Genomic DNA, 12,997 nt, shown 5'->3' on the forward strand with positions numbered 1-12,997 from the left:
TATATATTAAAATTAGTCATTAAAATTAATTATTAATATAAAATATATATTAAATTATAAAATAAATATTAAAAAAGTTAAATTATATATATAATTATGTATAAATATATTGTGATTAATTTTAATGATTGATTTTAGTACATAAATAGTATTTTTTTTTTAGAAAAAAAAATGAACGTAACATTATTCTATTAATTAAAGTTTCTTATGAGGAGTATTTTTTTATTTATATAATTGATTTAATCATTATCAATATTTTTTTCCCCTAGGTCTGTATGCCTTTGCTTAAGGACAATTAAAGCGTTGAATGTCAAGACCTTTTATTAGGAAAACAAAGTATTTAAAATATTAATTATCTCATATTTATTAGAGTAAACACTCAATTCAATATTTATCTATTTACATTAAAGATAATATGACCTTCAACAAAATAATAGAGACAACATAACCCTTGACATCATTATTTGAGACAATACAAACTCTTTTTTAAAAAATTCGTGTCACGGCCTTGAACATACTCTAACACTATCGTGTCGGCACTCAAACTTACTCAACCTCTTGAACTAAGACTAAGTCAGCCTAACCCTCAATACTTAGTAAGAAAGCTAAGAATACAAGAGAACACAAGAAAAAAGAATCTTTGGTGGAAGAACACTTTATTGTTCAAGTGTTTGTTACAAATGATTCACACACCCTCACACTAACTCTCACCTCCTATTTATAGCCATCCACCTCCTCAATGGATGGTTAGGATTAAATCTAATCAACGGTTTAGATTAATCATTTTGAACCTTTTTTACAAATATCCATCATACCACAACTTTCTAAATACTTCTAGATTCTTCCATACTATTCTTTATACTCCTATATACATCCACATTCTTCTAGAATACTCTGGTCTGTCTATAGAGATTGGTGATGGGCAGCGTACGTGATTTTAGGAGGATACTTGGCTACTTGGTGGGCCTCTAAAAGACCGATTTTCCAGGCTTTTCTCTGTTTCAAACCAATGTGGGTCTGTTATTAGGGACTGTAGGTTTTGGAATGGGCTAGACTGGATTTAAAACTTCCAGTGGAGGAGAGAGCTCTTTCAATGGGAGTTGGGACGACTGGGTCAATTACATGAGGCACTAAGACCTGTGCAACTAGTACTTAACAGAGAGGATAGGGTAGTATGGAAATATGATAGACAAGGAGTTTATTCAACTAACTCATTTGTTCAGGTTTTGTAGGAGGCGACACTCCCGAAGGAGGTGACAAGCTACAACTTCACAAAGACCATTTGGAAATAATTGGTTCCACCTAAAGTTGAGTTATTTGCATGGTTTGTCCTGGTAGGTCGGGTGAATATAAAAGAACGGTTAAGCCGGCTAGGAATTATTAACTAGGAAGATAACGTCTGTGTGCTATGTAATAAATATGCGGAACTTGTGCCCCATTTGTTTCTATGCTGTGAATTTGCTTGGCATGTGTGGAGTGCTTGGTTATCGAAGATTGACCAACAATGAGAGAACACTTTCTGAGTTGGACGGAGGGACCAAGGAGGAGGGAGGATAGAGAGCAACGATTGAGATGCTTCTATGCGGTGGTTCACTGGTTTGGAATATATGGCTGGAGAGGAATAGAAGGATTTTCAAGAATAAAAGTAAAGGTGTTAAAAAAATCACTAACATGACGGTGTTGAGCTACAGCGAATGAAGATGTGTGGACCCTTTAGTTGTTGATGACAATGCCAAAAATAACAAGGAGACTTCTTTTAATGATACTATACTTATTGTATTTTGTTTGTTTATTTGTTGCTATTAGACTGCTTCACTGTACTGTGTTGAGCTTCCTGCGTTTAAAAAAAAAATTCGTCAAATACTAATAAAAACTAAATTTGTAAGAGTTTATTATTACTACACATATTTATCTAAACATTAAGAACAATTGAAATAATTTTATTTGAATTTTGATTCTTTCATACAATTTTGGAAAACAACTTTAAAATGTTATCGTGGAAAACCAAATCTGATTTTTTTTTTCCAAATTGTACTTCTTAAAAATTCTTTAGTTATTGAGCTGTAATTTCCTTTTATATGTAATATTATATAAAAATAATTAATAAAAATATATCTTTACTTATACGACAAAGCACTGGTATATATGAAAGTTATTGCTTCATAACTGACCTTAGTTTTTTCAACTCTTTCCCAACCGTTCATTCATATATAAATAACTACACCCTCCTTCAATTCTCTTTTGCCCCACTCACCATTAAAAGATAAGAAGCCATAACACATATGCCTCAACACAAGAACAACAATGGTGGAAACTGAGACTAAGAGTGACACAAACAAGAAACCAACAATGGAGAATAATGAGAAATATGTCACACAAACACAACAACAACATGAACATGATGATGATGATCCGAAGATTAACTATAGAGGCTGGAAGGCCATGCCCTTCATCATAGGTAAGCCACTAATTAACCACTTGAGAATAATTGGAACAACTCTTTCATTCTATCTCTCTCTCTCTTTTGCTGCAGGAAATGAAACCTTTGAGAAACTTGGAGCCATTGGAACCTTAGCAAACCTGTTGGTGTATCTAACAACAGTTTTCAACCTGAAGAACATCACAGCCACAAACATGATCAACATCTTCAACGGCAGCACCAACTTTGCAACCTTGATTGGTGCCTTCTTCTCTGATACTTACTTCGGTCGCTACAAAACACTTGGATTCTGCACTACCACCTCCTTTTTGGTACTAATCCAAATTTTAAGGTCAATTTATTTTATTTAATTTGATATGCCAACGGAGCCTTGGAGCAACTGTTGAGCTGTCTCTGTGTTACCGCGAGATGATTGTGCCTTTTATTTAATTTGATATGCATCCTTATTACATCACACATATGAACCTATGAAATATTTGTTGATGATGTTGCTGTATGTGCATGAAAACAGGGCTTGCTTGTGATTCAACTAACAGCAGCATTCAAGAATCTTCATCCACCAGAATGTGGAAATGAGAGTAGCACATGCAAGGGTCCAACAGCGGGTCAAATGGCGTTTCTTCTCTGCGGATTCGGCCTTCTTCTGATTGGTGCAGCCGGTGTTAGACCATGTAACTTAGCATTTGGTGCAGATCAATTCAATCCAAACACTGAATCAGGAAAAAAAGGCGTCAACAGCTTCTTCAATTGGTACTTCTTCACCTTCACCTTTGCACAAATGGTGTCCCTCACACTAATTGTGTATGTTCAATCAAATGTGAGTTGGGCCCTTGGTCTTGGAATCCCTGCGGCTTTGATGCTTCTTTCAGTTGTGGTCTTCTTCGTGGGTACCAAGATTTATGTGAAGGTTCAACCAAATGGTAGCCCCATAACTAGTATTGTGCAAGTTTTAGTGGTTGCAATCAAGAAAAGGAGACTCAAAAAACTACCTCAAAAAGAGTATCCAATGCTTTCACTCTTCAATTATGTCCCACCTAAGTCTTTGAACTCTAGACTTCCTTACACTCATCAGTTCAGGTAACGTTTCAAGACTTTATGTTTGATTTTGCTACCACTTCTAACCTTCTGTTTGAAAAATTAAAATTTAATATTTAATTTAAAAACTATATAAAAACAAATCATTTTTAAATATTTGACATTTACTTTAAAAGATAAGTTCCATAAATTTGCTACCCAAATAAAAGACATAAAAAACTTGGCCTTTTAATTTTTAGGTCGATAGAAAATAAGGCAAATTATACCTTAAAAGTTAAAACGAAAATATTTAGTTTTGGTTCGATCAACTGTTTTAAACAAGTTTGTGTTTCCTTGTCTTTCAATTTCTGTTGAGACAATTACCAAACATGACCTTAGAACTTTCATTTAGGTTTTTAAGTGTGAATAATTTAGCCTCGTCTTGATTAGATTTTGATCAAATAAAGTTTAGATTAGTTTTTAAAAAATGTTTTATTTTTTAGAAAGTTTTTTTTTAATAGACAAAAGTCACATCAAAATAGATTTTCTAAAAAGAATTTTTAAATATTAAAAATATTTTTTTTAAGTAAAGAATTATTGGCTTTTTAAAAAAATAATTTATTTTTTTAAAAATAATCAATTCAAACCAGCACAAATTAGATTAGTTAATGTAATGAGCCCTCCCCCGCCCCAGCCAAAGGCCAAAAAGTAAAATAAGAGATTCCATCATGACATAATTTATATTCTGAGGTGATCTAATATGATAATGAAAAAATTAACGTTACAATGAACAGGGCATTGGACAAAGCTGCAATTATGACCCCACAAGATAAAATAAACCCTGATGGATCTGCAGCTGAGCCATGGAAGCTTTGCAGCATGCAGCAAGTGGAAGAAGTGAAATGCTTGATGAGGGTGTTACCTATTTGGTTCTCAGCAATTTTGTACTATTTAGTTATTGTTCAGCAGCACACTATTCTCGTGTTCCAAGCACTTCAATCAGATAGAAGAGTTGGCCACACCAACTTCAAGATCCCAGCTGCATCTTACTATGTTTTCCTCATGTTGTGTATGACTCTCTGGTTGCCAATCTATGACCGGATATTAGTCCCTTTAATGCGCCGAGTTACCGGAAAAGAAGCCGGCATCACGCTCCTTCAGAGGATGGGAATCGGCATATTCCTCGCTATACTTAGCATGATTGTGTCTGCTTTTGTTGAAGGACATAGAAGAAGCCTAGCTCTAAGCAGTCCTATAGGAATGCAGCCCAGAAAAGGCGCGATTTCATCCATGTCAGCACTTGTTTTGATTCCTCAATTGGCATTAGCAGGGCTATCTGAATCGTTCACTGCTGTTGGACAAGTTGAATTTTACTATAAGCAGTTCCCTGAGAACATGAGAAGCATTGGACAATCACTATTCTATTGTGGCATGGCAGGGTCAAGTTACTTGAGCACTCTGTTGATCTCAATTGTTCATAAAACCACGGCCAAATCGGCCACTGGCAATTGGTTGCCGGAGGATCTTAACAAGGGCAGATTGGACTACTTCTATTTCATGATTGCAGCTCTAGAAGTCATGAATTTGGGGTACTTTTTGATGTGTTCAAGATGGTACAAATACAAAGGAAATAATGATAGTTATAGTAATAATAGTAGCATTGAACTTAATGGAATAACTAAAACTTCTGAAACATCAATTAATGGTGTTTAATTATGACTCAAGTCAATAAGACACTGTAATATTATTGATATTGTACTATTGGATTATCTTAATACTTTGGTGCACTATAGCGTTATTATAGTGTAGTGTAGAGAGCTGTACTGTTTTGTTTGATTCCGTTTAGAGAGATCGTTTTCACTAGAATAACACTTCAGAATAATATAAGATTTAATATTTTCACTTCAGAACAACACTTCTGAAATGCCAAAAGATGAAAAGGTGGAGGAAGAGGTTGATATTGCTGATCGAAGCTGTTTTCAAAGATGGCTCCTGAATTTTCAACTAAAAGCTCCATTATTAGATTACACTAAAGTTGTTACCACTAAAAAGACAGCAGGGTACTACTTTTGCATTCCTGAACTGTGTGAAGTTGGAGGAAGAGTCATGCTTTACCATTTTGAAGGATGCCATTGTTAGGGCTGAAGCACAACAACCATCACCAAGATTAGAAGAAAGCAAAAATGAAGAATTCATTGTTGTTGATTATGGTGATGGTTTTCTTAGTGAGCATGACGTCAGTGTTGGCAAGGTTTGTTATTTCTTGCCAATTAGAGGAAATAAACTTGATGACTTGTTCCATCATTGCTCTTCACAAAATTCCATCAGCATTCAATTGCCACTAAGCAACAAAGTCCCTCACATGTGGTGATAAATAACACTTCAGAATAATATAAGATTTGTGCCTCTAGTGAAAACAATCCTTCTAAACGGAATCAAACAAAACAGTACAACTCTTTACACTACACTGATAATAATGCTATAATGCACCACAGTATTAAGATAATGCAATAATACAATATTAATAATATTATAGTCTTATTGACTTGAGTCATAATTAAACACCATTAATTGATGTTTCAGAAGTTTCAGTTACTCCATTAAGTTCAATGCTACTATTATTATTATAACTATCGTTATTTCCTTTGTATTTGTACCATCTTGAACACATCAAAAAGTACCCCAAATTCATGACTTCTAGAACTGCAATCATGAAATAGAAGTAGTCCAATCTACCCTTGTTAAGATCCTCCGGCAACCAATTGCCAGTGGCCGATTTGGCCGTGGTTTTATGAACAATTGAGATCAACAGAGTGCTCAAGTAACTTGATCCTGCCATGCCACAATAGAATAGTGATTGTCCAATGCTTCTCATGTTCTCCGGGAACTGCTTATAGTAAAATTCAACTTGTCCAACAGCAGTGAACGATTCAGATAGCCCTGCTAGTGCCAATTGAGGAATCAAAACAAGTGCTGACATCGATGAAATCGCGCCTTTTCTTGGCTGCATTCCTATAGGACTGCTTAGAGCTAGGCTTCTTCTATGTCCTTCAACAAAAGCAGACACTATCATGCTAAGTATAGCGAGGAATATGCCGATTCCCATCCTCTGAAGGAGCGTGATGCCGGCTTCTTTTCCCGTAACTCGGCGCATCAAAGGGACTAATATCCGGTCATAGATTGGCAACCAGAGAGTCATACACAACATGAGGAAAACATAGTAAGATGCAGCTGGGATCTTGAAGTTGGTGTGGCCAACTCTTCTATCTGATTGAAGTGCTTGGAACACAAGAATAGTGTGCTGCTGAACAATAACTAAATGGTACAAAATTGCTGAGAACCAAATAGGTAACACCCTCACCAAGCATTTCACTTCTTCCACTTGCTGCATGCTACAAAGCTTCCATGGTTCAGCTGCAGATCCATCAGGATTTATTTTATCTTGTGGGGTCATAATTGCAGCTTTGTCCAGTGCCCTGTTCATTGTAACGTTTATTTTTTCATTATCATATTAGATCACCTCAGAATATAAAGTATATCATGATGGAATCTTTTTTTTATTTTACTTTTGGCCTTTGGCTGGGGCGGGGGAGGGCTCATTACATTAAGTAATCTAATTTGTGCTGGTTTGAATTGATTTATTTAAATAAAAAAATATTTTTTTATAAAAAATAAAGTATTTTTATTAATTTTTAAATATATTTGGATATATTTATTTAAAAAAATAAATTATTTTTTTAAAAAGCCAATAATACTTTACTTAAAAAAAATAAAATAAAAAATATTTTTAATATTTAAAAAAACTTTTTAGAAAATCTATTTAGATGTGAAATGACTTTTGTCTATAAAAAAAACTTCTTAGAAAATAAATTTTTTTTTCAAAAATCAATCTAAACTTAAAACTTTATTTGATCAAAATCTAATGGCAAAATTATTCACAGTTGAAAAACCTAAATGAAAGTTCTAAGGTCATGTTTGGTAATTGTCTCAACAGAAATATAAAGACAAAAAGAAACACAAAATTGTTTAAAACAGTTGATCGAACCAAAACCAAATATTTCCGTTTTAACTTTTAAGGTATAATTTGCCTGATTTTCTATGGACCTAAAAATTAAAAGACCAATTTTTTTATGTCTTTCATTTGGGTGGAAATTTATAGAACTTATCTTTTAAAGTAAATATCAAATATTTAAAAACGATTAGTTTTTATATACTTTATAAATTAAATATTAAATTTTAATTTTTTTAACAAATTAAATACTAAACTTTAAGGGGCCATATCAATCACCAAATTGAAATAGTAAAATAAAGAACAGAAACAGTTTTCTTTTCTTTCTTCTCATCTTAATGACATTTCTCAAACAGAAGGTTAGAAGTGGTAGCAAAATCAAACACAAGATCTTGAAACATTACCTGAACTGATGAGTGTAAGGAAGCCTAGAGTTCAAAGACTTAGGTGGGACATAATTGAAGAGTGAAAGCATTGGATACTCTTTTTGAGGTAGTTTTTTGAGTCCCCTTTTCTTGATTGCAACCACTAAAACTTGCACAATACTAGTTATGGGGCTACCACTTGGTTGAACCTTCACATAAATCTTGGTACCCAAGAAGAAGACCACAACTGAAAGAAGCATCAAAGCCGCAGGGATTCCAAGACCAAGGGCCCAACTCACATTTGATTGAACATACACAATTAGTGTGAGGGACACCATTTGTGCAAAGGTGAAGGTGAAGAAGTACCAATTGAAGAAGCTGTTGACGCCTTTTTTTCCTGATTCAGTGTTTGGATTGAATTGATCTGCACCAAATGCTAAGTTACATGGTCTAACACCGGCTGCACCAATCAGAAGAAGGCCGAATCCGCAGAGAAGAAACGCCATTTGACCCGCTGTTGGACCCTTGCATGTGCTGCTCTCATTTCCACATTCTGGTGGATGAAGATTCTTGAATGCTGCTGTTAGTTGAATCACAAGCAAGCCCTGTTTTCATGCACATACAGCAACATCATCAACACATATTTCATAGGTTCATATGTGTGATGTAATAAGGATGCATATCAAATTAAATAAAAGGCACAATCATCTCGCGGTAACACAGAGACAGCTCAACAGTTGCTCCAAGGCTCCGTTGGCATATCAAATTAAATAAAATAAATTGACCTTAAAATTTGGATTAGTACCAAAAAGGAGGTGGTAGTGCAGAATCCAAGTGTTTTGTAGCGACCGAAGTAAGTATCAGAGAAGAAGGCACCAATCAAGGTTGCAAAGTTGGTGCTGCCGTTGAAGATGTTGATCATGTTTGTGGCTGTGATGTTCTTCAGGTTGAAAACTGTTGTTAGATACACCAACAGGTTTGCTAAAGTTCCAATGGCTCCAAGTTTCTCAAAGGTTTCATTTCCTGCAGCAAAAGAGAGAGATAGATAGAATGAAAGAGTTGTTCCAATTATTCTCAAGTGGTTAATTAGTGGCTTACCTATGATGAAGGGCATGGCCTTCCAGCCTCTGTAGTTAATCTTCGGATCATCATCATCATGTTCATGTTGTTGTTGTGTTTGTGTGACATATTTCTCATTATTCTCCATTGTTGGTTTCTTGTTTGTGTCACTCTTAGTCTCAGTTTCCACCATTGTTGTTCTTGTGTTGAGGCATATGTGTTATGGCTTCTTATCTTTTAATGGTGAGTGGGGGCAAAAGAGAATTGAAGGAGGGTGTAGTTATTTATGTATGAATGAACGGTTGGGAAAGAGTTGAAAACACTAAGGTCAGTTATGAAGCAATAACTTTCATATATACCAGTACTTTGTCGTATAAGTAAAGATATATTTTTATTAATTATTTTTATATAATATTATATATAAAAGGAAATTACCGCTTAATAACTAAAGAATTTTTAAGAACTACAATTTGAAAAAAAAAAATCAGATTTGGTTTTCCACGATAACATTTTAAAGTTATTTTCCAAACTTGTATGAAAGAATCAAAATTCAAATAAAATTATGAGGAGTGTTAGAGGTAAGTAAATTTTGTGATTTGTAGTCATCAATTAGTTATTATTAGAGTTTTTAATCGTGTGAGATTTCATTCAATGGTATAAAATTACTCACTTTTATTGACTAAATTTTAATAAAAGTATTGTCCTTAGACTTTCTCTAAAATTATTTCAATTGTTCTCAATGTTTTATTAGATAAATATGTGTAGTAATAATAAACATTACAAAATTAGTTTTTATTAATATTTGACGAATTTTTTAAAAAAGAGTTTGTGTTGTCTCAAATAATGATGTCAGGGTTATGCTGCCTCTATTATTTTGTTAAAAGTAGCATTTTCTGTTATGTGAATAAATAAATATTAAATTGGGTGTTTTTTTTTTTTAATCAAAAATAAGAGACTCAAACCTGCAACCTCTTAATTGAGTATGGAAAGACTATGCGATTTGAACTATAACTCATTGACTTAAATTAGGTGTTTACTCTAATAAATATGAGATAATTAATATGTTAAATACTTTGTTTTCCTAATAAAAGGTCTTGACATTCAAGGTTTTAAATTCTATTTTCAATATATTTTTCTATATTCAATAATTGTCCTTAAGAAAAGGCATACAGACATAGGGAAACAAATATTGATAATGGTTAAAAAAATTATACAAATAAAAAAAAATACTCCTCATAAGAAACTTTAATTAATAGAATAAAGTTACATTCATTTTTTTAATTTAAAACAAAAATATTATTTATACATTAAAATAAATTATTAAAATTAGTCACAATATATTTACATATAATTATATGTATAGGCCCTTTGCTCGGTTATTCATAAAAAAAATAATAATTATACATATAATTTAACTTTTTAATATTTATTTTATATTTTAATGTGTATTTTATACTAATAACTAATTACAATAACTGATTTTAGTATATACTTAAGATAATTATTTCTAAAACTATATCAGACCTAGGAGAAAAAAATATTGATAATGGTTAAAAAAAGTATATAAATAGAAAAAAATACTCATAAAAAATTTTAATTAATAGAATAATGTTCCGTTCATTCTTTTTCTAAAACAAAAATATTATTTATACATTAAAATAAATCATTAAAATTAGTTACAATATATTTACACATAATTATATGTATAGATCTTGTGTTCGGTTATTCATAAAAAAAATTATATATAATTTAATTTTTTAATTTTTATTTTATATTTTAATGTATATTTTATACTAATAACTAATTTTAATAACTGATTTTAGTATATATTTAAAATATTTTTTTTCTAAAAACTATATCATTGTTATTTATTAAGGATAAAAATAACAAAGAAATTAATACATATAACAAGTAGTATTATTTAAAATAATGATATAGTTAAGAACCCAATTTATTATAAAAGTGTAACGACTGTTTTGACTTATTAGTTAATATTTATTAGTCATACTAATTAATTCAAAATTATAAAAAGAATAATCATGAGTCAAAAAGTGTCTGTATACGAAGCATTTGCTGCATCTGTATGCGGAATAATTTTAATATGTCGCTAGGGAGCCAATAAAATACTTGTACAATGTGTACAATGGATTATTTATTTAGTCAAATATGAGTTAAAAAATGAACATCCAACGTAAAATATTACTAATTTCTCAATCACAATACACATATCCTATCCAGAATAACCATCCGAGTACTAGAGATAATAAATATCTGATATCCTACTGAATCGAACATCCCTAAACCCCCATTGTACTGCATATTGTACAGATACTCCATTGGCTCCCTGTACTTCCTCTTTTAATATAGATGTTATTTTAAAAAAAAGTTCATATATTAAATAATTAGATTGGTTAATATTCATTATAAGAAAAATACTAATTATCGTCAGTTTTATCGTCAGATTTAGCGTTGCACACTAGCATCAGTTAAACTGACAGTTTTAATGTGAAATTTGTTTCGTCAAATCGTTATTGGTGGATTTCCGATTCCGACCATAAATTCGTCGGTAATCCTTAGAGGGAAAACGGGGGAAATAAGCGTGAAATCTAGTGTGGGATTTACCGTTGAAACAATCTGTCCGTAAACCTATTTTAGTAAAACGCTGCATTTTGGTCACCCGTAACGAGTTACCGTCGGATTTATTCGCCGATAAATCCGACGGTAATAAGCCCTAAAATTCAAAGAACGAACTCCTCTCCTCTTTCAATTCGAAACTACTCTCTCTGATCTTTAACCTCTCTCTAGCCGCCTTTGAACTCGCCGCACCGTCAGCCCCACCGCCGCCGATGACGACGACGCCTCCTTCCTTTCCTTGCACCTCCCGTTTGTCGCGACGTCTCCATTGCAGCTGCCATTGCAAACCCTAGCCTCCGTTGCATACCCTAGCCTCTGTTGCAGCCGCCTCTCTTCTCACCATTGACGAGCGCCATTCTTCGCGACGGCAGCTTCTTCCCCTCGTCCAGCACGCTTCGTCCGCCGCCAAGTTCGTCATCCTCCGCCAGGTCCAAGTTAAAATTTGATTTAGCATTTTTTATAACATTTTTTGTTATTGTTATTCCCTTTTGATATTGGTTCATATGGTACTATACATTTATACATATATTATGGGTTTCTTAAGAGAATTTTATAAATTTGCTAACGCTTGCCGCAATAGATTTATACTTAAGGTTATATAGATGGATTTAGTTTATTTACCATGTGGTTGAAGATTTGTTTTTTGCTGCATATATTAACAATGATACGTAATACTTCTCATTAGAAATCTTTGCAAGCTTCTCTTCAGTTAACATGTAAATTTTATATTTTTATGTAGTTTCTTTATCTCACTTGTAGCAACTTAGTGATGTTAATGTTAAGTTTTTTCCTGTAATCTACCATGACTTGATCTAATGAAAATTTGTGATATTCTAGACTGGCTATGAATTTGTGACATTACATATTATTTTATCAGAGTGTGAATTACTGTAGACTCATATTTCACTTATTGATATATATACAATTTACATAGCATTTAGATTTTATACAATATTTAGATTTAATTGATATAACACTCCAATAAGGTGATGATTTTACTTTAGCATGACGTGAATAAAGATGTCTTGTTGAATTTAATTCATATGAAATTAGTTGAGTATTGAATGATGCTGGGGATTGAGATTAGTTGGATTTGTAGAAACTGTAAAGGTGGATATACGTCTAATTTAAAGGGAGGTTATGTCCAATTTTTTTGGAGAGTTTTGTTGAACGATTCGTGTAGTATATATGTTGATTAGTGTTAATAATATATTCTTTTTGCAAACATGATGAGTGGTAGTAGAAGTAGATCGAGTGGATCTCGTGGTCGTGGTAGAGGGAGGATTTTAACCGAATCTCCAGGGACTGTTCAGTTATTGCCCTTTATCCCGACTACCTCATCGACCCCTGTGACGTCACAGGCTGGTCCAGCAGACTACCAGTTCATCATGGTCAGAAATCCGAACTATGTGCCTCCTTCTGCTACGCCCCCTACAAATCCAGCGACAGATACTGTAGTGGGTGAGACCTCCAGTG

At 33.0% G+C, this 12,997-nt stretch overlaps 2 protein-coding genes across 2 annotated transcripts; one reads left to right on the forward strand and one right to left on the reverse strand.

Annotated features, from left to right (window-relative positions):
- Positions 1-2,150: 2,150 nt before the first annotated feature.
- Positions 2,151-5,229, forward strand: LOC112722443 (protein NRT1/ PTR FAMILY 2.11). The gene is made up of 4 exons (XM_025773457.3): positions 2,151-2,458; positions 2,534-2,751; positions 2,952-3,517; positions 4,249-5,229. Exons 1-4 carry the CDS (start codon positions 2,305-2,307, stop codon positions 5,165-5,167), a joined length of 1,857 nt encoding a protein of 618 aa, XP_025629242.1. The 5' UTR covers positions 2,151-2,304; the 3' UTR covers positions 5,168-5,229.
- Positions 5,230-5,862: 633 nt separating this feature from the next.
- LOC112722444 (protein NRT1/ PTR FAMILY 2.11) lies at positions 5,863-9,238 on the reverse strand. The gene is made up of 4 exons (XM_025773458.3): positions 8,927-9,238; positions 8,634-8,851; positions 7,868-8,433; positions 5,863-6,930 (listed from the first exon to the last, which is right to left on the reverse strand). The coding sequence occupies exons 1-4, from the start codon at positions 9,078-9,080 to the stop codon at positions 6,012-6,014; spliced, it is 1,857 nt and encodes a 618-aa protein (XP_025629243.1). The 5' UTR covers positions 9,081-9,238; the 3' UTR covers positions 5,863-6,011.
- Positions 9,239-12,997: the final 3,759 nt, after the last annotated feature.

This window comes from Arachis hypogaea, chromosome 11 (genome assembly GCF_003086295.3).
Source record: "Arachis hypogaea cultivar Tifrunner chromosome 11, arahy.Tifrunner.gnm2.J5K5, whole genome shotgun sequence".
In the NCBI taxonomy this organism is placed as follows: domain Eukaryota; kingdom Viridiplantae; phylum Streptophyta; class Magnoliopsida; order Fabales; family Fabaceae; genus Arachis; species Arachis hypogaea.